This window comes from Anopheles merus, chromosome 3L, assembly GCF_017562075.2.
Source record: "Anopheles merus strain MAF chromosome 3L, AmerM5.1, whole genome shotgun sequence".
Taxonomy (NCBI): Eukaryota; Metazoa; Arthropoda; class Insecta; order Diptera; family Culicidae; genus Anopheles; species Anopheles merus.
In genome coordinates, this window is record NC_054085.1 from 76281 (window position 1) to 102863 (window position 26583).

Genomic DNA, 26583 nt, shown 5'->3' on the forward strand with positions numbered 1-26583 from the left:
ACAAAACGATGAAATGTCGAATAAAAGTATTTGTGGTGAATTTATGTATTTATTCTATGAAATATTAACACCTTTTGTTGTAACTTAACGAAGATCTAGAAAATGCATATAGAATGAGAAAGAGCAATACAGCCATCTCTGTCGATTTGTTCGTTGAGTTTGATATTTTTCGTTAAAAATACCGGCAAAATTTTAATTTTTAACGAAGCATTGACGAAGCCAGGAAAACGTTACGCAGTGTTTTAAGCCCTGAAATTACTGCTGTATGGAAAGCTAAAAGTAATACTTTTAGGCATACTTTTAACGGTTTCTTAACAGGATTGTGCTACTTGGGTAATATAATGATGTGTTGTATTACGCCATCTATTAAGCAAACCAATGAAGCTATGGAGCTTTTGTTTAATTTCTTCTATTGATATTCGATTTTCCAGTCGTTTAAGCTTTATCTGTGGCGCTTGGGTACTGTAGTTAATTCTCTCGATTCGGTAGCAAAAATGTCGACTTTTTGTAGAAAACACTTATTTTAATCCACTGTTTAATAATTGGAACAAAGAGAGTACTTCGATCCTATTTATTGCACAGGCCATAGCCTCTTTTTTCCACCGTGCTTTTTTGTCTATTTCAGTGTTTTGGAAATTGTTCAATAATTGGCTATAAAGTGAGCAATAATAGAATTTTGAGTTTTTGTGAGTATGCAACAATTGGAAGTTTGAACAGGTTTAAAAAATAGTATTTCTTCACAATATTTATAACTTTTCTGCCTAAAAGAAAATATACATACTATTTTTTAAGCAATCGTGTAATCTTGTAAAATAGACACACACAACAAGAACCATATAATAATTTGCCACAATATTACGTTTGAAATGAGTTAGATTCGTACAATTTATATCGAAGTTCTTTCGTATTTTAAAAGTTTATTTACATTGCATAGTGCATAAAAGATTACATATACATGAAACAATTTCTTATGTACAACATAAACCAAAATGCATTTAATTATGATTGGAACGATTTTGGATAGATGTAGATGACCACGTGAGACGCCATCAGCATTTGTAAAGGACGTAAGTAGAATAAAAAGTCAGAAAAAAGAACATCAGAAAAGAAACATTGACGAGCAATAATAAATAAAACAAAAATAAATAGTTATTCTAGGAGAGCTCCTTGCGTATTACTCTTAAGAAGGGTGGGAAAGGTTGAAGTAAACTCCCAGGAACTGGTATTCTATCAACATAATAATTCTCACACGTAAGCGGCGTTTTATGCAGATATGTTTCCGCTTCATGCTTTGCACTTAAAATGGTGTTTCTTCCGAGGAATTCCAGTTGGTCCATCGGTAAGTTCACAGATGTGCAAACCGATCCTTTTCAGTGGATGGCATTTTGTTTTTGGATTACCCCATCGTCCGTTGAATTTCATCCATTTGGGTTGTAGTGAGCTGCGCCCTACAAGTATATCGAAATGTTTAGTTAAGAGCATAAGAGATGCTACCAGAAGGATCTTAAGATTCAAACTCCTTCTGACACCGTTGTTACCTTGAGCACCATTCTCGTAGATGATCTGAACGTTTCTCCAGGTTGACCATGGCATACCGAATCCGTTAATATCGTACAGCCGCGGAACGCGTACGAATTTATGTTTACCCGGTGCAGTCCACAGACCATGGGAACCTTCAGCGGCGAAAAGCACCGGATGATTGCTAGATGTGACGACTGTTTTGGGGAACGTTGGCTGCTGAAGAATTCCTTTTCTCGTTTCCTGGCTGTGATATTCGAACGTTCCCGTAAGCCGTTCATATGAATAAAATGCTCCAGCATCGTGAGCCGACACATACATTTCCTGTAAAGTAAGTGGCACAATCAACGGTAGCAAGGGTAAGGCAATCAAATAGCTTCTTACATCTGGTTCCTTTCTGCCTCGGAAGTATAAACTCATATGCTCCCAATCGCCTACGTGGCTGCCAAATTCTTTTTTTGTGCCGAGACACATGCCAAATATTAAAGGAATCGGCCATGGACCGAACGGTCCCAGGTCAATTGTGCACATCACCTTCCCCTGTAAAAATGATACGAACCGATGAGCGTATGTTTTGAAAAATGATTCTGACTATGTGATTCATTTACCTGACTATAGGGATAGAACATCCAGTATGTAACGTGAAAGTGGGGGAAATCATGCGAAGCTTCGTCGCCATATCGTTCCGTATCATGTCTCCGTTCGGTGATTGTTTCCCATTCTTCATTTTCTCCACTTCGTGGTGTATTTTCTATGGAATTGTCCGTGTTGGAGTTGAAATTTTGCTTACCATTTCCGTCTTCGGAATTGATAAAAACTCTTCTTCCTACGGTCAAATCTTCAGCACTTTGTTTAGACGGCAAATCTGTGTTGTGATCTGTTTCGGCGTGCAGTTTTATGGAGTCCTCAAGTTCCCGTTTCTTGCGTATCAGTCGGATACTTTTTTCTACCTTATTGATCGTCTGCCGTAGGTTCGGTTGCAGTTCAAAAATGTTCTTGGGCGTTGGGGCGTAAGGATTCCGCTTGAACTGTGGTCGTTCTTTTACTGTGTATGCTACCTCTGCGATATAAGATAAAACAGAAACAGATTAGAAGCTGTGCATACAAACACTCATCACAAGATTGCTGATTAGTTAGGCATACCATTTTCCTGATTGTTTGTATTGTGAAGCAGATGAGTTGATGGATATTCGGTCGTTGTGGTTGGTTGGGAAAAGGACAAACTTTGATCGGGCTTGTGCGACATTTCGGATGGGGAATGCTTGCACATGCTGACCACCGCATAGATTGGCACATTTTCGTTGAGCGGATTCTGGCCGTGGATGAAGGATTCCTTACGAGTGATTAGCTCATCGATGTCGTTGTTGGTCACTAGATACCAATTCTTGGACTCATTGCCAATTGGAAGATCAAACAGTAAATCCAACGATACAGCGGGATCTTTGAAGTTGCGTTTATTGCGAAACCGTCCTTGCCGCTGGTCCGCTGGGTCATAGTATGACAGTTCGTTGGTCATACCATTGTCGTAGTATTTGAGATCATCAAGCTCTGTAATTTCACTGCCCGGATAAACGGTGACCACTTTCGCTTCCTCTGCGTGTACATGCTCAAGAAATTTCGAAACATCGCCGGGCATGTATTTTTCATTCGGTGCCAACCACACTAATGGAGCCCATTGTTTTACTAGAGCCTCCACTGTAAAAATAAATAAAACAAAACATACGGGAAACGTTCAAGTTCAAGTCTTAAAACGGTTGAAATTATAAGACGAATTGCTTGCCCAGCTAATCTAAGATAGTAGGAATTAAACTGCATGAAGCACACATCAAAATCCGAAGTTTACATGAAGTTACAAAGTATTTAAATTTATACAACTTAGAGAATGGTACTGAATCTCTACAATGATCCATTAAAACGCGTAACATTTTTAATATTTAAAATTGTTCATTGTTTCTTTTTGATGTTTAATTGTTCATGCATTTGCATGTATATGTTCATAAAATGATATTTCCAGATATACGATCTGGCCGATCTGTCATTTATTCAAAAAATAATAATTATATATTCATAGTCATGGATATAGATTTGATAAGCACTTATTTATGTGTATCACAATATTTGTATCAAGCGTTTGATCAACAGTATTTTAAACATTCTGTTCTACAAAACATTCCTTAAGCAGAACGAAAATTAAATGCGAAGATTGTCACGAAGTTGATTTGTCAAACCCGGCTGTTTCATCGTGTGTTGTATAAGCTTCGTTTCGTTCGTGGCCAACTTCTTCTACCGAACTCTCTTTCTCATACATGACACTCAAAAGCCGAAATGTCTGATTGGATGCGTCGCCTCGGTCGCATGATCATGAGCCGAACGTCTCTTTTCTCAAACTTTCACTTATTTTTGCAGCTCGAACCACAACGGGTTTGTGAATCGGCAACGGCCAATGCTTAGCTTCCAGCCAAAGTCAAGTTCAGCACAAGGCTAGAGAAAGAAGGAAGCCAGAAAGCTTCAGCAAATGACTAGCAGCGGACTACATCGGCAAAATCGACATGCAATCCGTACCAGGAAGCGTTAACCAGACCCAAACCAAATGGTTAGTCGTGCGAGAAAGGTAAAATCAACGGTGCGGCTACCAAGCGCTTTTGGTGGAGAAAATGAGTGAAAGGATGTATGAACAGGGCATTCGTGTTAGATCAACACAAATTCATTGAAATAGTGTAAGTTCACATCCATCCCGCTGAAACCTACCTTTTTCTCGATCCGACAGGTGATGCAAGTCTGCGCTTTCTAATGACTGACATTTCAGTGCTGATAACAAACCCAGAAAAATGAAGCAGATACTTTTGTACGGTTTCACAAAGTTCATGTTCCCGCTGGAAGTGCCCGCTGCTCAACACCGGGTTGGTATCGGATGCGGAGTTACCCGATAGCTTGAGCATAAGTGCAGATGGTGTATTACTATCTCCACGAACAAACAATCTGAGTGATTTTATACCGGGACAACGTATCGGATGTACTAGGTTGATGTGAACTCAATTAGAGCGTTGCTCAAAAACTAAAACTTATTTCGGTTGTTTGTTGTTTCACTTAACAATCAGTTTATTTACGATCTTTTTTGCTTTTACTCAACACATACACTGCCCACACTGATGCATACATGCACAAACACTTATAGCACATTTTCTAACACATTATTAATCAAACAAAGTAAACACACTAAACACACTTTTTAATAATAAACCTATAATCTTCTTTCGTACCACCTCAGTTCGATGGTTTAAGTTTTAGTACAATTACTCAAACAGCATATATGTTGAAACGGTCTATTGGATTTCGTTTGTGTATGGTAGACTTAGGATGGCACGCTTGGGGAAAAACTACAATCCATATTAGGAGACTCTTTGGAAAGCAGTGAAAACGTTAACCGTCATGCAATGCTTGGCTTGCCTGTGCGCTTATTCGGGAGCGAATATTTACGTGTTCAGGCGATTCATAATGTTTCCAAGGAACAAAATAGCACGCAGACTATACACAGACAGTTGCGAATCTGCAGCCACTGAAGACGACACCGGTCCATCAGTGGATTGCCGGGCTAGGCACAACCGAACGACCGTACTGAACGAAAGCCACGCTATACACTGACACCCATGCGTACGCAATTTATGCTCACAGCCAAACAGCTGATACTCTCCGCCTTGCATGAATCGCGCGAACTATGAAATACAGAGCTAAACACAGTTTGTGCAGCACGTTGCACTGAAAAGCAATAGCAAAAAATTAAATGTAAAACTTATTCCTTATTATCAAGGGTGCATGGTTATTTTATATGTTGATGGTTCTGAATTTATCGTTAGCATTGCAAGATAGTTCGGGGCTTAAAACAAGGGCTTAAAAGCACATACCTGCGTGTTAAGTGTAGCTCTCGAGAGCAGCTTATGAAAATTTACGAAAGTATCAATTAAAAGCCTATATTATTTTTGTCTTATTATGTGTTTGTACGGGTTATTTTTTCCCATTGTTAAACATCTCACTAACGGCAAAACAAAAATTCAGCAATTGCTATAAAGAAAAAAATAAATTATAATTGGAAAGCAAACTACGCACCCATTATATACTAAGATCAAAATTGTAAAAAAACAAATACATTAGAAATGCCTGTATCCAAATGCCTGTATATCTTGGAAAAACTCTCTATTTGACAAAATTTTGATTTACACCTTGAAAACTTATTCAACGGTTGTATTGAGCATTCTCGATCTTAGAATTTGTTGAATGTTCCATAACTCAACAATGAGCAAACCGAGAGCAAAAACCATCTGATTAATACTATGTACTTGGCACAAAACATAGAAAATATCAGTTCGCAGGAAACGCAACTACCGTAAAAAGCATCACATGTCTACAAGACTTCATGAACTGAACTTTAGACAATAAATAACTTAAAGAAAAATTAATACATTTGGAATATAATATTTTTAATAATTTAAATACAACAGTTAATTGAAATGTGAGACAACTTTTGCCTAGTTACAAATATTATCATAAAAAAACGAAAACCAACTCTTGCTGGCTAGCTTCTGAACATTTTTTGGGACTCACTGTGGCTAGCTTAATTCATTGCCTTTTTTTGCTTCAGTGATGAAAGCAATGTTAACGGTCGTGTGCCCGGTAGTTGGAGTATGGTGGATACTCGGTACGCCAGTGTTAGTTGGGCAGGTAAGATACGAATGCAAAGCAATAGAAATGCATCGTGTTGGTTTCGTTGCTTTTACTGCAACTTGCTGAAGCTAATCCGCGAAAGCGCGTGGAAAGGAGGAATGGGAAGACGTTGTCCGTGATACACGCGCGTAGCCAGTGCCGAAGCGTGGAGCCGTTCACAACGGTTTACCAAAACATAAAAAAGCACCATGCTCCTGCAAGCTTTCTGTCTGACTGGTGGCGTAGATGGAAACGAGCGAGAAGAGAAACACGCGAACAAAGGTTATGGTACGCATGCAGCAGACGGATCGTTGGATATTGCTTTGCGATCATCAACCAATTCCCACTCTCGATGCTTTTATTCCGTTGCAGTAATTTGCGTATCAAGCTAGCTTCCAATTTCAACCGTTTATCATGTTTTGGTGCGATCTTGAGCTACTTTGAGCTCTCTCAGTGATGCGGCAATCGTACGAGGCCAGCGAACCTTCTTGGGTTTGAAATTCGAACAACGGCACAACGGCTGGCATGAGAGTTCATTCGACCGGTTGCACAGACCCAGTGTACTGTGCGACATTGTTTTAGAAGTTCAGACATCTGAAATTTGTTTCTTTTCTTTTTTTTTTGGTTCCTAATGCGAATCCAAATGATACGTACGACCAAAAGTATTTTTAAAGGTTTGTAAACCAACTGTTCGTTCCCTATTTTTTCTTTCCTTTTCCCATCGGTGCACATATTAGGTCAGGCAGTCGGGATTTTGACGTATGTTAATCCATATTCCCCAGTTGGTTAAGCATTGCCAAATTCGAAACAATTGCACTAATGAGCGATTGAACCTGGCCAGCTGACCTGGATTATGCAAACAGTTTGATCGGTAGGTGTTGAAGTATATTTAGCGAAGATTTATGCTGCCCATCCACTGGAAAAGACCGCACATCATGTGGCTCATACGGTGGGATTTCATAATAAATAGATAGGTCCATTATTACGCTGAGCCGGAAAGCCGCCCTTGTTGCACACGGCACTGTAGCGAATCGATGGGCCTCAAGTTTAATAACTGTAAGATACGTACGCGCGATGCTTAAGCGATGAACGCTTGATGTCGGATTGATTTCGAAGAAGATACCGGTTTGCGCGACCTAATTTTGGGAGTACAAAGATGAAAGCGATTGCAGAAAACAACTTTTAATTTTAATTTTAGTAAATTTGTGTTGTTTGAAAATCACTTTTCATATCTATAGATACACCTTGTTCAAATCAGGTTTTGTATCTGCCTGGTAGTATTAGCTCAAACGGATGAGAAAGTAGGTTTGGCCTATTCTCGATGCGCTTGTGCATGTAAATGGCAATGGGGGGGGGGGCATGTAAATGAACATCCAACATTGGGAACGATTAACGAGTTAATCAAAATCACGCTAAGTTTTTTACTGAGGGAAAATAATGATAGGATGCATACAATTTGTTTTGTTCGGTTCGGGAAAGATATGATATACATACAACTTATTGGCAATGTCCGAAAAATTATGCATAGGCTTTCTTGTAATATCGTCAATGTAATGAAGCAACGGAAATAATAAAAAAAACTGTTGAGACATGAAACCGGTTTGGTGTAACACCATTAACAAATTCAGAACATTAAATGTCAATGACAACAACAAAAACAACCTGGAAATCATTCAGCACTATCACAAGCTGCCATAATGTATTCCGTATTCCAACCGCGCTTAAGTTTTCAGCTATTTCAAAATTACGTTCAAGCTTCTGTCGTCGCATTGGTCTGAATGGTTGCGGGGTTTGTAATAAAGCGATGAATCAATTTAGAAACATTTACATTTAAATGGTCGCAACAAGAAAAAAACTTCTCTTAAGCGTTACTGGTCAATGGTCAACCTCTGTCTCTGCTTTGCCAAAGACCAACACCATATTAGCGTTGCATCGATGTGTGCAAACAACTGTTTGCTGTAATCATGAAGTAGCTTTTCTTCAATTTACCCTTTTTCTTCGGAAAAACTTGTTTCTGGAGAGAGAAAGTAAATGTGCACAGGCTCATTCATATGGTTTGCAACTAGCACGTGCATGCTGCGGCTCGCCGGAGCCCTTAAACCGGATTCAGTGGAATGCACACCAGTGTCTTGATCCACGGTCAATAGCATGGATAATATTTTGCAGCTATTGTTCATATCCGCTAACTGGCAGGAAGTACGTAGTAATTAGTAGGAATGGCAAAAAATAGTCATTCCTGTAACTATCATAAATTTGCACATTTTAAATGCGATTGCAAATACAAACCTTTTAGAAGATTATTTCTAATTGTGTGGTAATAATTTAGTAATAATTTTAATACACAATTTGGGTTTGCATACTTCAAACGGTTTTGGATGGCGGTGTTTCAAATACATAATTTGAAATTGGTAAACTTGTTTTGCGGTTAAATGTTCTAACATTGTATGTGTTTCAAATTTTAAAGTTTTTTTGTATGCACGGGTGATATCTATCCAGGTTTTTTCCAGGTTTGGAGAGACTTTTAGTCTTCTTAGGATTCATTCGTCTCCAGGCGAGGTGAAAGAGCATTTAAATTATCTATCGATCATACTTTAATAATCCCAACTTCCCGGCTAATGATAGATTATGCACCATCGTGCGATCGGTCATACATGCTACGTAACAAATAATTGCATAATAGCAATACGAGCGTAATGTGGTGCTTGACTTTTTTCGCCACCTTTTTTCAATGTCCTAATACTTGTAACAAGTGCCGACGTCCAGTACATATCCCTTCCCAAATGTGCCCCATCAACACCGCGTTGAGTAATGCATACGAGCACTGCGACAATCGGTTGAATGGGCCCGCTATTTTTCAAGCACCGCGCCCAATATCTGCAGTAGTATACGAGGCGTTCCCAGATCAATTTTATGTTTAGGTCACAGTATGTTTCTTTCCTACGCCTTCAAAAAAAGCCATACGCCGAAACCGTACACTGTTTAATATTAACAACCAGAGAACATTTCTTGAATGTTTATTCGTTCTTCTCAATCATTAATGGCATTTCTTTATAATTAATCTTCATAATGCACAAAACAGTTTTATGTTAGAAACAAACAAAATATAACTTTTGAGGATACATCCGTGATAGTGAGAGAGTAAAAAGGGAAGTGCAACCAACACCGACGCTATCGAGCAAGGGGAAATGGTAATTAGAGTTTGGCAACCGTAACGCTTCGAAATTCAAATTAATTTCTATGCGTTAAAAACATACGATTACGTTCGCATTGCGCCACACTTGCTGCGAGTGGTTCAGCTTGGCAAATATTGCCTGCCGGTTAGGTTTAGCATTAGACTTATGCGCCAAGGAAATAAAACCAGAGAGTGGAACGGCTCTAGTTAATGGTATTAGGCGAAACTAAAGAAGTACAAAAAAAATCAGCACAACAACACACACTGCGTACTGTGTGGATCTTACATCAAGACAGTTAATAATATTGCAGTATACCTTGACTAATTTTTGAATTTCTCGAGAATTGTTTAAGCGTGAGTCCGCCATCCTCATAGCATGCCCCATAGTGATGGGTACTCCAAGCATTGCAACTCTGGCTAAATAAAATTGACCGAATTAAACTTCTCGGAACAGCCTGGAGCTGTTTTGGAACCGTCCTGAGCCGCTGGCAGGTGCCTCCCGTTTGGACCCTATCACGGAGTGAACTTCCGGCCACCAGGTATTTCGTCGCATTTCGTTTTACTAATCTATTTTTTTATTCACTTACATACCAACGCGGTCAACGCAATTTTATTAACTAGCTTTATTAAGTATTTAAGTGACAAAGGGTACAGGATCGTTAACACAGAGCTACGGTCTGCATGGAAATCGAGCCCGACCAGCCTTGCAGGTGGTTCAACTATCAGAAAAAAGAAGAGTAATTTGGCTAAGAAACAGTGAAGTATAATATATATCATTATATTATTCTGTGGCCAGCGGACTTCTCATTTGTGGCTCACGGCTTAATCATGTTGAGCTTATAAACCCCATAGTTTCTGTATTAACGGCATGAAAATTCATAAATTTGTCGTACGATTAGAATCAATGCCGAGATGAGATTAACATGCATTGGAAAATGTTAGTGCTTTGGAAAAATAACATTTAAATTACATTAAATTCACAGTAGACTTCGAAAAATTTCTTATAGCTTTTTAGTTTCTTCAGGAAATTACAATTGAAAACAGTAATCAAACCCTTGCAAAGGCTTAAATTGGATTTAGAACATCGAAGTAAATATATACCGAGCAAAGTGACGCGCCTTTACATAACCATGTTTGTATTGTATTAGTAAATTATTAGATTTTATTTCTATTTAAATTGTAGATTTGAGCTATTTACTTCTATAAATAGAAAATATTTGGCAAGTTAAAATATTTGGCAAGTGTAAAACATTGAAAAACTGTTGATGTTATGCAACGAAATCCATAAGACATTTCTTATTTCCATAAAATCGAATACAGCGTTTTATAAATAATGACATGCTTTTTTAAAAATATAATGCAAATAAATCAAAGCAAATGGATCCCAGGGAATCTAGGCATTTCGGGAATCAAAAAGCGGAGGCTATGTAAGAAATTGGGCAACATTCACAACAATCCGCATCATACAATTTGTTGCGCTACCAAACATTTTCAAACAAACAAATTTTAAGCTTTTTTGTTAATTTTTATAGAGACTTTGAGTCATTTGGCCTTATTTGCCGCTTTTAATCGGTTTATTAAATCTGAGCTTAAAATCTAACATTTTTTGCAAGCCATTTGTTGCTGATGCAATTTGCAAGCCAATTCTGAGCTAATCAGCCCCTTAGCTGACCAATAAACATTACATGGTTTGAGTTCTTGTTGGCAATCAATCTATTTTTCTTTTTTTATTTCCGTTTCCGTTCGTAAACGTCACTCGTATTACTTTGAATTTCAAACCTATAATCCAGATTTTATTTTAATGTAATCGGAAGGCTTTTTGTTTTTTCTCAGACCCGTTTACTTACCTTTCCGTTTCGCAAATAACCTTCGCTTCACTTTGGCAGTTCCGCTTCGTAAACTATAATATTTGTTCAAAGCTTTTCGCATATTGCTTCAAGACCTGAAATGAGCATCAATCGTGTGAATGAGCACGTTATGTGTGCGTATGTGTTAATGGGTTGAGTGGGGTTATGGTTTTGCGATTACTGCTTTTGACTCGTCAGTTACTCCATTCCTGAAACGCCTGACACATTCTACGGAAATTCCCTTCTACCGTTGTAGTGAGCAGGGCTATCATTGAAAACCGGGTTTCATATGACGCTTGTATTTTTGTATATTTTCTCTTTCTTCCTTCTGATTAAAAATAGCACCTCTCAAAAATCCCCACGCTGTTAAATCCAAAATGAGAGTCTCTGCAGTCAGCTGTACAGAACGCGTTTGCACTTTTAGTGATACAGTTGGAAGCGCAACCGTGCGCCAGTGTTATATTAAACAGATCTTCATCAACAAATAGAAAAAAAACGAGGGAGGGGGAAACAGTGTGTTTTACAAACATTCCGGCAAAATGCACGTAACCATTCGCATGTGTAGTAGACAAGTTGGTGGAACATTTGGAATACTGTGTTTGGGATATCTGCTAATAATCACACAAATGATTGTAGCTACTGCTTCATCTGAAGGAAGTAAGACTGTTTCTAACGCAGCAGCAATTGTGGTGTTATAAATAATTGCGTATGCAACAGCTTGTAACGACTATTGTGTATGCATTTTAGAAACGGCCGCGGACACACCTGATGCACCATATGAAACACAAACTGCCCAATGTACGATCACTTCTGGGGATATTGAAGCTAGTGCACAAGCTTCAATAAGCAAAACACTTGTAGGGGTGTGTGGAACAGGTAAACGTTTAATACCAAAAAATATACGGAAGAAATTATTTTATACATCTATACTGTTTAATTCGTCAGACGAGATGCTGCAAGCATTTCGAATGCTTGAGCTTAAAATGCTGGAAGAGATGTATAATCTTCGCAAGATGATACGCGATCCCTATTTTAACCCCCCACGGCTGCGACCGTCCATTTACAAATCAATAAGAAAAACGGCAACGTCATCTAATACATCGTCCAACACAACATTACCCCAGTCTAATGCGGAAAGATCTGAAGGATCACGACTTACCGTCACAGACTCCAACAAAAAGTCTGAGCCTACGATACTGGCAACAACAACCCCTTCTTCGAAAGTTGTCTTTCCTGATGACTACGACGACGAGGACGAAGAGGACAGCCATGAGTTTTCCAACAATGGCCCCTTGAAGGAAAATAGTGAACTTGTAAAGAAACTATCGTCCACCGGGTTGAACAACACTTTTTCAGCGTCTCGCATTTCACTCGATGATAGAATGTCTTCGCCAGCAGCTCCACCGATCGATTTTAAACCCATCGACAAGCCCATTGAACAGAAGTTCCTAACGTAAGTATTTAGTTCCTGGCAAACTATCGTAAATATTTAGCTGGTACCTTTGCACATTATTCTACACTTTAACAGCGGAGGATTGCGAGATTACGAGGTGTACCGGTTCAACAATACCGTGATATCTTCTGGCGACGCAAAGGTATTCAAATATTTCTGGAAAATAGAACACTTTATGCAGCGAGTTCGTTCTGCCTCGAACATGGTAGGAGCCTCCTTCTTCAGTCCGGTGTTTGTGATTTCTGGTTTAAATCTTCGACTTCATGCTAAAATTGCAACGAAATCCATTGGCGAAATATTGAATGTACAACTGGAGCAGCTATCAGCATCGGATGAGGCATTGCGGAAAACTCCGAACGTTATTCTAGCTTCTGGCGTGCTCTATGGACAAATGGAAACAAACAAGTTTTTCCGTCATAAGATAATGATCCTTAATCAGGCAAGCAGCAAACCATAATTTCACAAAGCGCTGAAACTTGGAGACAATTTTTTGATTTTCTTTTTTTCTATTTACAGGATAAACCATTTAGCGATTTGATTTCAACCGATCTTACCAATACTAATGTGAATTTTGAAGCTCCGCTAACAGCGTTAACGGCTGAACCTTACCTTAAAGAAGACAAGTTGCTAGTAAAGGTTATAATTTTTCTGTAGGCGAATTTATGTAATTAAACTGAAAGTATGCGAACAAGCATGGGCAAGAATCGAACAATTTGTTGTTATACAAATATATTGCACCGACAGTGATTAAAACCATGTCAACACTAATCAACGCTTATGTTGCTTATTTAAACATTCCATTTATCCACCAGAAATCTTGAAAACATTTTCACTTAAGCTTTACCACCGATATCCTCTAGAGCTCTGTTGTTCTAGTAGAATGAAGTTTTACGATTCTGTAACTTTGTTAACCATAAACAATACGTTTCGTAAGTCGCCCGATAAGATGAAGTAAACAAATACTATTTGCTTTACAGGATTTTAGCAAACTATTTACAGTTTGCATCGTCCTCCTTTTGGCATTATCTCCATATAAGGTTGAGCTAACGGATAGAGTGATCGTGAAGATTTGAAGCTAGCTAAGTCCGTTACTCTTATAAAGTCTTTCTTTGTAGTTCTGGAATTCTCAGCAACCGGAGAGTTTTCTTCTATCTCCGGCGGAGGTTGTTCTTCCTCGGATGTATTTATACCAGCACCGCCGCTAGCCGTGGATATTACGCGAACTGAGAGAGTGCTTCGGGACGGAGAGCCCAATATTATATGCTCCTGTAACAGTCACACAAACAAAGAGAATATTAGAATTGATAGAGAATATATATTAATGATAGTTACTATGAATCGAGCAATGTAAAATTTCTCTAATCTAATCTAATCTAATCTAATTTCTCTAACTAACCTTGTAATAATCAATGACTTGTTGTTTTGTCAAAGTTCGAAGCTTTTCAGCTTCAACATGAGCACGATTGAAATGATATTGTCTCAGTGAAATTTCTTGTAAATAAATATTGAATTGCGTGACCAATCGCTTGGGCTTCTCAAGTAGCAGTGCAACCAACGCTTCCTTATGCCGATTAAATTCGCAGTCTGCCATGTTTTCCAAGTAATCCTTTGGGGTGATAAAATGTCTCAAGTTGAATCATCTACACTTTTTAAATTATGTATAATGTATGTCCACTTACCAACGTATTGTTGAGAAAATTTTCAATACGTTCTTCGACGTACGAAGGATGTCGAGGAGACTGTACTATTATTCGCAGACCACATATACCATTCGCTTTGCGAGAACCGCAGAATACAAGATAACCGAGCTGCTCCTTGGTGCGAAGCTGCGTATAGCATCCTTCGCTCAGAAGTTGAGACAAAATGTCGACAAAAGTAGAATGGGGATCCTGCTGGCCACATTGCAAATATAGCTCCATGCATGAACTCTTATGAAACTCGTTCGTTGCCTCAAACAGGAAGCTTTCTCCTGGGAAAAATAGGGTAACATTAGCTGGCAAGCACAAATACTGTTCCCGTTAGACATACCTGTTCCGAGCTTGTATTCTCGCTTTGGTAAAAGCTGCCGAGCAAGAAGAGGAACCAGTTTCGCATCAGTGGATTTCATTTTGTCTTCCACTAGTTTCGTCATTAGTAAAGCTTTCTCCTTATTTACATTTCCATAAATGAAACATTCGACGTGCATTTGCGAAAGAAGCTGTTCTATGAACAATTGTAACCGCTCTATGCTAAGCACTGTGAAGAATTGAACAGAACGTTGTCGGAATCAATCGTTAGATTGTAGCACTACTATTACTCAATCATACATACACTGGGTTGAATCTAAAAGCTCTTGTCTTGTCCATGCTTGTTCTGTCAGGAGCAACGCAAGATAATAGATGGCATGCTGATACGGCTGTTCTGTTTGATAGTTTTTGAGGCCCCGAATGTATTGTTCTTTAAGTATTTCAAATCTACGACGATCAATTTTAAAGTTGAACATATTATCCAACACCTTTTCCAATAAAATGACTTGTTTGTGGCTGTAACCTCCGATCGATAGCTGAAGAAGAAATGATAAATGTTAAATATATGTTGGCTGCTTCTTAAACTGTGCTACATCGGTTCGGACACTTACACTTATACCAGAAGTCGTGTTGCTAACCCCAAATCCTAATCCAGCCAGGTCTGCCTCGAACAAAAATTCATTCAGATGATCTTTTAGCAATTGCACAAAAAGCCGGGTCAAATTACAGTTCAGTGGATTCGAATATACAATCGGGCTGTTGAAGTCGAAACTCATCAACGCCTTTGGTTTGAGGAACTCGACATCCTGTTTAAACCACGTGCGAATAATGGGCGTGTCTTGTATAACAATCGGAAAGTTTTCTATGCCACTGTCGATTGGTAACAATTCAAAATCTGTCGGAATAAAGGGATTGGGTTCGGGCAAACTAAGATTGTCGTTCAAGTCGGGAGTGGACCAGTACTGAAAGAAAGCATAAAGCGAATTAGTTTGAATGATTCAGAACCCGCATATCATACAATATGATGTACCTCTAATACCGATGGTTCGATTTTGTACACGCCGTACTTTGTGCCGTACCAACGTTCTTCAGCGTTTGCCAACGATTCGCACTTTTGCCCTACAATGATTAGCCTCGCTTTATCTGGAGTCAAATTACTGATGAGATCCTCGACCAGATCCGGTCGCCATTCAGTGATTAAACAGTGCGCGACAAGCACATCCTCCAATGGAAATAGATGCATTGAACTGACTACGTTCGTAACAAGTGTGGTTGGTCCCTCTTTATCTTTGAAACGGAACAGCATTTCACACAGATTGCAGTATTCCTCAAATATCCATTTTTGGGGTTTTTTTACACGTAGCATATTGATGTACTGGAAGATGAGCTTCACAGTATCGTCAATGTGGTTGAATCCGTCCTCCGTCAAATCGACCATTACGTCAAAGCTTCCAAATCCCCTGCCCAGACTACAATAGCCGCTGATTAGCTTGTTACACCATCCTCGAGCTTTCAACTCCGATAAAATGCTTCCCTTTCCTTCGTGCCCAATCAGATGGCTCACGTAATGTTCAGGACCAGCCTTATAATATTGTTCCAAATCCTCCATTTGGAAAGATATGGTCAACGATCTTGTATCCTTCACCGGTATTATGTAGGTTTTCGTATTCAGCTGATCATCACCGTACGGCATGTCTGGCCATCTGGGAGCAACTACTTGCTTATTTTCAATCTGGGAAAAGAATTTTATCACCAACGCTTCCAGATCGTCCAAACTTTCTTGCCCAAACACCGCCAGGCTCATGATATTAGATGAATACCACTTGTTGTGGAACGTCATCAACTCGTTGCGCACATTGATGCTGTTCTGCTTGGGACTCTCGGAAAGTGTTTGCTTATTGCCTGTGCCAAACTGATTATACGGGTGTGTCGATTTGCACAGCGCCTTGTTAACCTGCTTCACACGCCACACATCTTGTGACAGATTTTTTTCGTGCTCTGAGTTTACCGCGTTTATTTCGCGCTCCGTTACTTCCTCGTTAAAGAGGGGGGCAATGAAAAACTGGGAAAACCGATCCAGTGCATCTTCCAACTTGCTGGGAATCACATCAAAGTAATATTTTGTCATGTCGGAACATGTGGCAGCATTTGAGCTACCACCATGAACTTTCAAAAAGGCAGTGTATTCGTCTTCCTTGGGATACTTTTCTGTGCCAAGAAATAACATATGCTCGCAAAGATGTGCAAGGCCAGGGATTTGCAATGGGTCGCTGAGATGCCCAACCGCAACGGAGAGTGCGGCTGCCGATCTGTCCGTAGTGGGATCCGATATTAGGATTACTTTCATTCCGTTCGATAGCCTTAAACCACGGTAATCACGGTTGTCCTGGACGGATTTTGTGATGGTGTTAATACGCTCGAACGGCATGTTTGCAGTGGATTGTGGAAGCGACGTCGAAGCATTCGACAGCTGTGCTTTGCCGGCAATTTCGTTCGCCATCTCGGGACTAGATTTTACTGTTCTTTCGTCGGTGAACCGTTTATTGTGTATTGCTCTTATTGGAGTTTTCGTGCTGCAAATCACAGATTGACTGCAAGAAGCAAAACGTAAGCATTAACAGCAGAAGACGTGCGGTAATCGGTTTTGTTGTGATTTACCTTAAAGGGACGCTGAACCGTCTAGTAGCATTGCGAATGATCGGGCCTTGTATAAAGTAAGTACCACGTAATACCACCTGCGTTAACATTAACACTCACTTCTGGCAAAGATTCGTTAAAAACAACTCAAGTATTAATTAGTCAACGATTGTAACCGAATGAAGTGCGTATTGACGACACTCGGTAGAAATGGCAAGACGGCATGAGGTTAAGATGACATTTTCAGGTACAAAAAAACACTCTGCTCTTGGAAGTTTTTATCATTGCCAAATAATGAATAAAGACAAATGATAATAAATTGATAGCTAGAAAAACTGAGTCATATATTGATAAATATTTATTCAATACATACGATTAAAAATGAAAATGCAGCACAACCAAAAGTTGATGAAGAATAGCTCACTGTGCGATGATTTAGATAATTTTCGGAATGTCACTTCATGCGATGTTTTCGCGCATGTCACCAAAGAAAACGTAAACAAACCCCCAAAAGCAACAATCAGCGCTGAATAATTGTTTATTCTAAAAGTTCTCACGGAAAAAGTAGTGAAAGTTATCCAGAATGGGTAAAGGGAAAGCAGAAGTTGGTACGCCTAAGTACTTGGCTAATAAAATGAAGGCAAAAGGCCTTCAAAAGCTCCGCTGGTACTGCCAGATGTGCGAAAAGCAATGTCGAGACGAGAATGGGTTCAAGTGTCACACCATGAGCGAATCGCATCAACGACAAATTTTACTGTTTGCAGATAATGCTGGTCGCTTTATCGACGGTTTCTCTTCTGAGTTCTTAACTGGGTACTTACAAATACTTAGGCGACAATTCGGTACAAAGCGTGTTGCTGCTAACAAGGTGTACCAGGAATACATCGCCGATCGCCACCATCTGCACATGAACGCTACCAAATGGCATTCGCTTTCAGACTTTGTCAAGTACTTGGGTCGAAATGGGCACTGTGTAGCGGACGAAACGGACAAGGGATGGTTCATAACGTACATTGACCGTGATCCTGAAACATTGGCCATGCAGGAAAAGATGGCAAAAAAGCAAAAAATGGACAAGGATGACGCAGAGAGATTGGCCGAATTTATTGAAGAGCAGGTTCGTCGAGGAAAGACCGAAGAAGAACCATGTAGCTCTGGGTACTCGGAGTTGAAACGAGAAAACGAGGAAGACACTATTAAGATCGAGCTGAAACTGGGCAGCAAACAGCAACAATCGACACCCTCGGCGGTAATAAGTAAAAGACCGTTCGATGGGCTGGACAATGGAAAGAAGGAAAAAAAGAGTAAGGCTGCAACAAGTAATGGAGATGCGAAGAAATTATCGGCACTGGACGAGCTAATTCAAGAGGAAGAACAGAAAAAGGAGAAAAACAACCGAAAGGACTATTGGTTGGCTGATGGAATCGTTGTAAAGCTGATTTCGCGCTCTTTGGGAGAAAAATATTATAAGGAAAAGGGGGTGGTTGTGGAAGTAATAGAGAAATATCGCGCCAAAATTAAATTGCTGGAAACGGGCGAAAAATTGAAGGTGGATCAAGCTCATTTGGAAACTGTCATTCCCGCCGTTGGGAAACAAATTCTGGTATTGAATGGTGGTTATCGAGGCTGTACAGCTGTCTTAAAGGCCATAAATACGGAACGATATAGCGTGACTATTGAAATTGCTTCAGGACCTCTGAAGGGGAGGCTAGTAAGCAATGTTGCATATGAAGACATCAGCAAACTATTTGTTTGATGGCGAAAACAATCCGTTCCCTGATTTCAATAAAGGTATACAATACATTAAATTTATACAGTGGTTACATTGACTATTTTTGTTTAGAATGATAGCTAAGCTATGTGATATACAAGACTGGTAATTTTGCTGGTTGAACGCCTTCTATACAAACAGTTCTATACAAATTGGTGTGAAACAACGTGTAGTTATCTATGCATAATGCTGTATTGCTCCCGAGTTATGCGGTTAATGTGCTTCCAAAACATCAGAGTGTCTCGAAGTAGTGACGGTTGGTTTTTGAAAAATTCACAAAAATGTCATGGCCTGTTAAGAAAAATTTCTGAAATTTGTTGTATGGAAAAACGTGCCAACTAAAAAGCACACATTCAATAGTTGGCAGGGGATCGAAGTTCAACCAGTGAGTTCAGACTGTACTTTACATACAAGAAGATTTTTTTATTTTCTGCTCCTTTTTCCACTGTATAACAATTCCGCTCAACGTGTTGCGGCAGCAATTATTAAATGGCAACATTTCTGAATTTATCTATTTATTGCTGATGCACAAGTTAGATTCGTTAGTTGAAGAATGAATATTGAGTGAAGTGATTGTGATTGTACAGTAAATTGTGTGACATTTTGTATAATTCATGAATATTCAGGATTTAAAAATACACACATGAACACAAACAAAACAAATCCTGTTGTTTATTTCATCGATGACGCTTGCTTGAAAATAAAACACAAAGAAAAATAATCCCAGGCACCGTAGCATAAGGAAGCTGCTTAAGCGCTGTTTGAAAGACCCACCTAGAACTTTGGTGCTGTTTAACTACTGCAAAAGGCGAATTCGAGCAGCGATCTTTAGCGTGCCAAAATGAGCTGCTTAAGCAATTCTGGCTATTTGGGATATCAAATAATTCATAAAGTGACTAAAACCGCCTCCTACTTGCAAAATTACACGAAAATTAGTGATATTTTAGCTGGAAATCACGAGATTCGACTTACGCAAAAATTCGAGTTACGCGGTAATTTGTGGCCGTTTTCGGTCCCCATTAACCGTGTATCTCGGGGACCACCTGTATATGGATTTGACAGCAAGCGGAATTCCGGTCCGTGCAAGGACCGTAAAGATATCAGGTCAAGTTATAAGCCCGTTTTGACAGCTAGGTGGATGAAGAATCGACGAAGAAAACTGACAGTTAGTTTTCCGCGTTTGGCGAACGCTTCAAATTCTCGAAGGAAAATTTCCATTTTAAATCACGGGCTGTGTTCTAATAAACTAAAATATTCAGCCAAATTGATCTCCACCAAATATTGACCATGCAAAACGTAAACAATCCATCAATACATATACAAGCGGAAAACCATCTGTCAAAATCGGAGCCTAGGGGGGGGGGGGGGATCGCCTAAAGCGCTATAACTACACCTCATTATACATTCCACCTTGGTTTTAATAGTTTATCGATTATGAAAAATTATGTTGTGGTTGTTCCTACAAAACACCACACAATTAGTTTGACAGATAAAACCGGATGCGGCGTCCAACGAAATCAAAAACTTTTAATTCCGTCGTACGACGAAATCGCACGTCCAACGTTATCTGTCAAATCCAATATAAAATTTTGACAGGCCTTCCGATAAAATCGCATCGGATGAGCGCTTCCACCACTCTTAGTCGAGAACAGGGTAGCTCCCCAGGTGACAACTGTTCTACATTTTTAGCTTAAACTCCTTGTGAACAGCTCGATTTAACCCATTGCCTCATACAACCCTTGAAAACATGGATGTGTGAGTGAACAACGATGTGTTGAAGCGTTGATGTTTATGTCAGAACTTCGGTAGAAGCCGGACAAACAAGAAGCTTGCAGTTTCGTCTCCGGTGTTCAACAACCAAAACACTGAGTAAGAAGAAAACGATCTATCCAGGAGTATCAGAATAGCGGAGAAACGCAGGGAAAGTAACAAAACAACGTGAAAGAGTATTTTATAATAAACTTTTTGTTTGATACGGATTGAAGATTACGCATGTTTTGTTTTGTTCCGGTAGCTTGTGCACAACGTGATGACAATTCTCAAAAAGGCACCAGAAAAAAACGCTTCACTCTGACGTTTCAACTGTTATAATAAGCTTAAACTCTGCAATATCGCTTGCTCTTTAAGCCAGTTTTAAGCCTGCACTTTAAGCTTCCAGCAACTCGAAAATGTCACTTGGGTCTGGAACAGTCTGTACCGGATTTATTCGTGGTTCGCAATAAAAGCGTAACTCGAGGATAGTCTGTAATTTGTTATTGTCTGCCGTCTGCTGTTGAGAGAAATTGAGTATCCCTGAAATGTCATCAGTCAATTTCACCGCCAAAATATACGTCAATTTATGTGCAATCGGAAACATTCTACAAAGACTGCAAAAATAAACAAATCGTTTGTGATGGCTGCCTCACCACCGAGAAGAACTTTGCGCAGCTCCAATAGATTATCGCTATCATTAACTCGGAAAAAGAGAAAGGCGAAAACAGACTCCTCTTTAAATCAAGTGTCACCAAATGTACCGGAATCGGAGTGTTTGAATATTCCTGCCACATCCACTGTTACGGAGCAAATTTCGCCAGTCAAGAAGGATCCAATAAGTGGTACAGATTCGCAAGCAGATAACAAGAAAAACACAACGATCAATTGTACTGTAACCGGTCGGAGAGATCTTTGTTCGCCTGATCCGATTATTATAGTAAGTGACGATGAAAACAATGGAGAAACTCCATCGAAGAGATCCATACGGGAGTATTTTACTCCTTCGAAACATTGGAACTCTAGTCCAGGAGCGACAAGTACTTGGACAACGGGTGGAAAAATTAATCAAACAGGTAAAATTATCTGGATAGATTATTAAAATCCTGCTGTCCGTTGCATTCATAATGCTTTGTGTTTGTATTATTCCAGTGAAATCGTCTAATAAGAAACATGTAACGCAGAGCGTACCAAGAAAAGAAGTTGGCAAAGCTCGTCGGAAGATTTGTCCGAGTACCAACATCAAGATGCTCACGAAGAAATACTTTGATGACTCTCAAAAACGAATCACAAACTTTTTCAACAAGGATGACGATTTCGATCGGATAGGATATTGCCGTGTACTGAAGGAATCGGTAATGCCCGCGATTATCACCGGCGATATGGATGTGGAGAAAATGTTATGTGTAACAGTCGCTGAAGGAACGGAGCAATTAAGCTTTTCGCAACAACCCCCGCAACTTCAGCCATTAGAGACAGTCACTGGAATGAATCCCACACAAATTATGGAACGAATTGAACGTGTGCAAAGTGAATGCTACGATCCGGAACGAGAATCATGGAACATGGAACGTGTAGCATTCCCAATTGAAGTACCAACTGCGAGTGACAATAAGGAAGACGATGCCAATACAATTCACCAGAAAAGTGTTACCACGATAGAGCTGAAGAAGTCGAAAGAGAAATGTTCACGAATAAGTGGCATTTCGCGACTGAGTGAGGTATCGCTGACACCAAAGAACCGATCGAGTGTAACACCCGGACTTAAAGCTCCTCGTAGTGTTAGGAGCAAAAGTGGCAAAAAAATCATATGTCCTTCGTACAAAATCATAGCTGGGACCAATTTTGCCGTCGATGCGTTTCGTTACGGTGATATCGAGGGCGTAACGCATTACTTTCTGACGCACTTTCATGCGGATCACTATATTGGACTGAAGAAAACGTTCTCAAAACCTCTCATAATGTCATCCATAACGGCAAGACTGGTAAAGGCTTTTATAAATGTTGCTGAAGAATTTTATCAAATTGTAGAATTGCATCAGACCATAGTTATTGATGACGTGGAGATAATAGCGCTGGACGCGAATCAGTAAGTACGCAAATGACATTAATAATAACTGTCCTTTAATGGGTTTCTCCATATTGAACTTTAGCTGCCCTGGTGGAATCATGTTTCTGTTTCGTCTTCCAAATGGAAGCAATGTGCTTCATACGGGCGATTTCCGGGCATCCCCGGAAATGGAAGAATATCCCGAGTTTTGGAATTTTCAAATCGACATTATTTACCTAGACACGACATACCTTTCTTCAAAATATGCTTTCAAATCGCAATGGGAGAGTGTGGCCGATGCTCGAGAAACTGTATCTGCCTATCTGAAGAAACATATTGGCGTCAAGGTGCTGATAGTGTGTGGCAGCTACCTCATCGGCAAGGAGAAGGTTTGGCTCGAGCTAGCTATTTCTACAGGAATGAAAGTTTGGACCGAACCAAACCGATGGAAGGCACTGAAAGCGATTGCAGATTCGCAGCAGCTGTCGGTGCTTGTGGCTGATCCTACTAAAGCGAATATTCACGTTTTAGCGATGAATAAATTGTCTTACGATGTAAGTATGTTTTATAATGCTGTGAAAGTGCTTGATTTTGCTATTGCTATACGTGGTGTATTTCATGTGTATCTTTTATTTCGCAGGAATTAAATGAATATATGAATCAGTTTCCTGATCGGTATGAAAGTGTAATTGCTATACGACCTAGTGGGTGGGAGAAAAATAGCAAACCGCAGTACCGTGGACGAATCAACATAGTGGGAATAGAGTACTCGGAACATTCGAGTTTCGATGAATTGAAGCGATTTGTTCAGTTTTTGAGACCACACGAAGTAATAAGTACAGTACCTTACGGAAATTCTAATCAAAATCGTACTCCAACAGTGCCTGTATCGTGGTATCAAGGTGAAATTCGTCCTCATAGAAAGGCATTGCAACTTTCCATGACTAATTTTATCGCACTAACTTCTGAAAAGAACTCTCCAATGCCAAATCTATCATCCTCGACCTTAAAAGCAAGTTGCTTGGCGAATCGAATAAAATTAGAAGAAAATAGGGCTACGCCAACTTCAAAAATGATCTCCGAGATCATAGATTTGGACAGTAGTGAGGAGGAAAGATCAGTACAAAAATCAGAGAATGGAGAATATAGCTTCGACAGTGATTGGTTGCCATGAATCTGTATGGATGATCAACGTGCAGAACTTAAGAATAAAAGAAAATGATACACTGGCATCATTTCGAAACTATGTCAATTTTAGCCACTCAGACGTTTTTGGTCCAAGCTAAATAGTATTAAAAATTAGAATATACAATAATGGCTGTGCTACTGCAATGCATGTCATCAGTGCGGATGAAACGATTCGGTCCCCGATTCGATGAATCATTTGCAGCTAATGATTGTATTGCATTCGATTTTAATAGTGAAATACATTATTACAGACGCAGCACAACTTTGCATGTAATGCAATTTTTGTATTGTTAGAATTATATGCGGTACGTATAATTATCTACTTTGGAAATTTTTAATAAGTTTCTTAACTTTTCATTCTGTATCACGCTCATGTGTTAAAATGTTATGGTTTTTTACACTTTCATTTACGCTGTTTACTAGAGATAATGAAAAAAATATTTGTGTTTACCTATTGCATTTCAGAAATAATCGTTGCAGAATAAAATGGGAAGTTTGCGATGTAGGTTATTTGGATTAATTTATTTTTATTTTTGTATGATATTGTGGTTTCAATATGTCAGCTCCTACAATTCCGGCAAATCGGATCCTTCATGTGATTTTCCTTCGTAACATGAGCTTGTCTTACTGGTTAAGAGGTACGTCAATTAACTTCTCGAATTCTGTGTAGGCCGTCAAAGAGACGTATGTCTTTACGCCAAAGAAGAATCAGAACAATATATGAGCTTTAATAGAATTAATCGAGCAATGTTATTATGCTTGATTTAATTATTTATCGGTTATTTATGTTCAAATTGTCACATGATTTATCTAAATGTACCGGGTCTAACGCGTTTCTTAAAGGATTCCTTAAGTAAAAAATCAAACAGTATCATATGTTTGGATGAGCTGGGGAGAGGGTATCTAGAGCTACAGCCAGTCCAACTCTGTTTCAACACTAGCAACAGACGGGAGCGTAGCTGAAATGCAGACACATTTAGCTTTTAATGGAAGGCTGTACAGTTGATGTTACACAGTAGTAAAGCTAGTAAGCTTATGTGGAACGATTGCAGAACAAGAAGCATACATCGTGTTTCATATGGTGGTAATTGAGCCTTTTAGTTGACACAAAAAGAATAAAAATTGTGGTTTGGTATTGCTGTATATAAGAAATTAACGAATGTTTTACACTTAAGGTTTATTGATTTCAATTCGTGTAAAAAATATAATTACGTTTATACATTCATACCTAGCAAAAACCAGTGGAGGTTTACTTGACATAAATTACCATAAATTAATTAGGAACAGTGAGTCATATCAATAGTAAAATGAGACGAATGAAGCATTTTGATCGGAAAAAAGAGTTTGCATTTCTGAACTATGTGGAGTAAAACATTTGGACATCATATGTCTCTAATAATACTATTTATAAAATAAAAAAAACATCCTGAAGTTAAATAAAAACAATATTCTTATATTAACGGCGTGCGAACTAGCGAAAATTATTGACTTTAAATAGCAAATCAAGTTGGTCCGATAATATGCTGATTGTTCATGGTTCCTTGAAATGCAACGCGCGTCAACATCACGGTCCACGGTCCGTTATTATGAATCCTCATTATGATTATCGCAAATCCCTTGCGGCGGAGAAGTGCAGTAAGGACCGAAAAACTGTCTAGTGAGTTTGTTCTACCTAGGATGATGAAACACCCACGCCTTCGTTTTGGCGTGTAAAACAACTTATTTTCTTGCGGTTTTTTTTCCGCCGTTCAATATCCACATTGGTTAAAACACTAGATTGACTGGGCCAGTAATTTTAACAAAATATATTTTTCACACAGTCATATTGCGATAGTAGTGCAGGTATCATCGTATACCAGACATTCGATGCAGCATAGTTTACTAATTACAATTAATTACTAATTATCAATATTATTTGAGTTTGTATAATGGAAAATTATTGTATTGTGACGTGTGGTATATGAGTGTTGTTACTAACACAACTATGCACACATGGCAAAGCCATGTAAAATCGAGAATCCAATGCTTAATTTTGACTGGACACGATTAATGAAGCACCGAAAAAATGTCGGACTGTTTAGTGTTAGTTGGCTAGCTTACGATATTGAATACTTCCAACGTTTTACGTACACACATTCTATCCGAAAGAAGTTTTGTAAAGAATCGCCCGGGAAAAGTGTGAGACTCTTGAACGCACACAAACTCATACTCGCGCATAGTACTCGCTCCTTTTCGTGAGATTTCCCTGCTCCATTCCAGTTCTGCTTTAGAGTGCAAATTTTTTGCTTCTTTACATCACGCTGGATATTTTCGATTCCCCCTTTCCTAGTTGGTGGTTGTTTTCTGTCTTATGCGTTGGTAGAGCGTCAATTTGGTCCGCATCTGTCCGTCCATCTCGATGATCGTCAGCCTTTGCATTATGCTGGACCCGATTGTTGATGGAATGGGTATTCTTTTCTTGACGTCTGAATTCCTGTCGTACCGCATTAAATAA

The 26583-nt window shown here is 39.2% G+C and overlaps 5 protein-coding genes and 1 long non-coding RNA gene across 6 annotated transcripts; 4 read left to right on the forward strand and 2 right to left on the reverse strand.

Moving 5' to 3' along the window:
- Positions 1-438: 438 nt before the first annotated feature.
- On the reverse strand, positions 439-4384 carry LOC121600367. The gene is made up of 6 exons (XM_041928882.1): positions 4267-4384; positions 2662-3213; positions 2127-2578; positions 1903-2058; positions 1539-1842; positions 439-1448 (listed from the first exon to the last, which is right to left on the reverse strand). The coding sequence occupies exons 1-6, from the start codon at positions 4382-4384 to the stop codon at positions 1285-1287; spliced, it is 1746 nt and encodes a 581-aa protein (XP_041784816.1). The 3' UTR covers positions 439-1284.
- Positions 1722-4384, forward strand: LOC121600368. The gene is made up of 3 exons (XR_006005802.1): positions 1722-1849; positions 3925-4129; positions 4286-4384. It is a non-coding gene; the product is annotated as an uncharacterized LOC121600368 (long non-coding RNA).
- Positions 4385-11321: 6937 nt separating this feature from the next.
- LOC121599669 lies at positions 11322-13353 on the forward strand. The gene is made up of 6 exons (XM_041927654.1): positions 11322-11490; positions 11578-11892; positions 11983-12111; positions 12181-12688; positions 12764-13127; positions 13205-13353. Exons 2-6 carry the CDS (start codon positions 11775-11777, stop codon positions 13340-13342), a joined length of 1257 nt encoding a protein of 418 aa, XP_041783588.1. The 5' UTR covers positions 11322-11490; positions 11578-11774; the 3' UTR covers positions 13343-13353.
- Positions 13354-13401: 48 nt separating this feature from the next.
- LOC121599668 (insulin-degrading enzyme) lies at positions 13402-17646 on the reverse strand. Its single transcript, XM_041927652.1, has 8 exons — positions 17353-17646; positions 15725-17285; positions 15306-15656; positions 14999-15230; positions 14717-14923; positions 14368-14657; positions 14085-14294; positions 13402-13954 (listed from the first exon to the last, which is right to left on the reverse strand). Exons 1-8 carry the CDS (start codon positions 17439-17441, stop codon positions 13682-13684), a joined length of 3213 nt encoding a protein of 1070 aa, XP_041783586.1. The 5' UTR covers positions 17442-17646; the 3' UTR covers positions 13402-13681.
- Positions 17647-17812: 166 nt separating this feature from the next.
- On the forward strand, positions 17813-19143 carry LOC121599191 (DNA/RNA-binding protein KIN17). The gene has a single exon (XM_041926806.1). It carries the CDS (start codon positions 17915-17917, stop codon positions 19085-19087), a length of 1173 nt encoding a protein of 390 aa, XP_041782740.1. The 5' UTR covers positions 17813-17914; the 3' UTR covers positions 19088-19143.
- Positions 19144-21380: 2237 nt separating this feature from the next.
- On the forward strand, positions 21381-25526 carry LOC121600300 (DNA cross-link repair protein PSO2/SNM1-like). Its single transcript, XM_041928761.1, has 4 exons — positions 21381-21927; positions 22004-22940; positions 23005-23455; positions 23542-25526. Exons 1-4 carry the CDS (start codon positions 21441-21443, stop codon positions 24073-24075), a joined length of 2409 nt encoding a protein of 802 aa, XP_041784695.1. The 5' UTR covers positions 21381-21440; the 3' UTR covers positions 24076-25526.
- Positions 25527-26583: the final 1057 nt, after the last annotated feature.

Bases quoted from the DNA above. Each gene is read 5' to 3' on its own strand.
- LOC121600367 (XM_041928882.1), bottom strand. From the start codon at position 4,384: ATGAACTTTGTGAAACCGTACAAAAGTATCTGCTTCATTTTTCTGGGT. The intron at 2,059-2,126 runs GTAAATGAATCA...TCATTTTTACAG, and splicing joins TGTTCTATCCCTATAGTCAG to GGGAAGGTGATGTGCACAAT. The intron at 1,449-1,538 runs GTAACAACGGTG...ATATACTTGTAG, and splicing joins CTACGAGAATGGTGCTCAAG to GGCGCAGCTCACTACAACCC.
- LOC121599669 (XM_041927654.1), top strand. From the start codon at position 11,775: ATGCACGTAACCATTCGCATGTGTAGTAGACAAGTTGGTGGAACATTT. The intron at 12,112-12,180 runs GTAAACGTTTAA...TTAATTCGTCAG, and splicing joins TGTAGGGGTGTGTGGAACAG to ACGAGATGCTGCAAGCATTT. The intron at 12,689-12,763 runs GTAAGTATTTAG...ACACTTTAACAG, and splicing joins ATTGAACAGAAGTTCCTAAC to CGGAGGATTGCGAGATTACG.
- LOC121599668 (XM_041927652.1), bottom strand. From the start codon at position 17,441: ATGTTAACGCAGGTGGTATTACGTGGTACTTACTTTATACAAGGCCCG. The intron at 14,924-14,998 runs GTATGTATGATT...AATTCTTCACAG, and splicing joins GCTTTTAGATTCAACCCAGT to TGCTTAGCATAGAGCGGTTA. The intron at 14,295-14,367 runs GTAAGTGGACAT...ATCACCCCAAAG, and splicing joins ATTTTCTCAACAATACGTTG to GATTACTTGGAAAACATGGC.
- LOC121599191 (XM_041926806.1), top strand. From the start codon at position 17,915: ATGGGTAAAGGGAAAGCAGAAGTTGGTACGCCTAAGTACTTGGCTAAT.
- LOC121600300 (XM_041928761.1), top strand. From the start codon at position 21,441: ATGTGCAATCGGAAACATTCTACAAAGACTGCAAAAATAAACAAATCG. The intron at 21,928-22,003 runs GTAAAATTATCT...GTATTATTCCAG, and splicing joins TGGAAAAATTAATCAAACAG to TGAAATCGTCTAATAAGAAA. The intron at 22,941-23,004 runs GTAAGTACGCAA...ATTGAACTTTAG, and splicing joins ATAGCGCTGGACGCGAATCA to CTGCCCTGGTGGAATCATGT.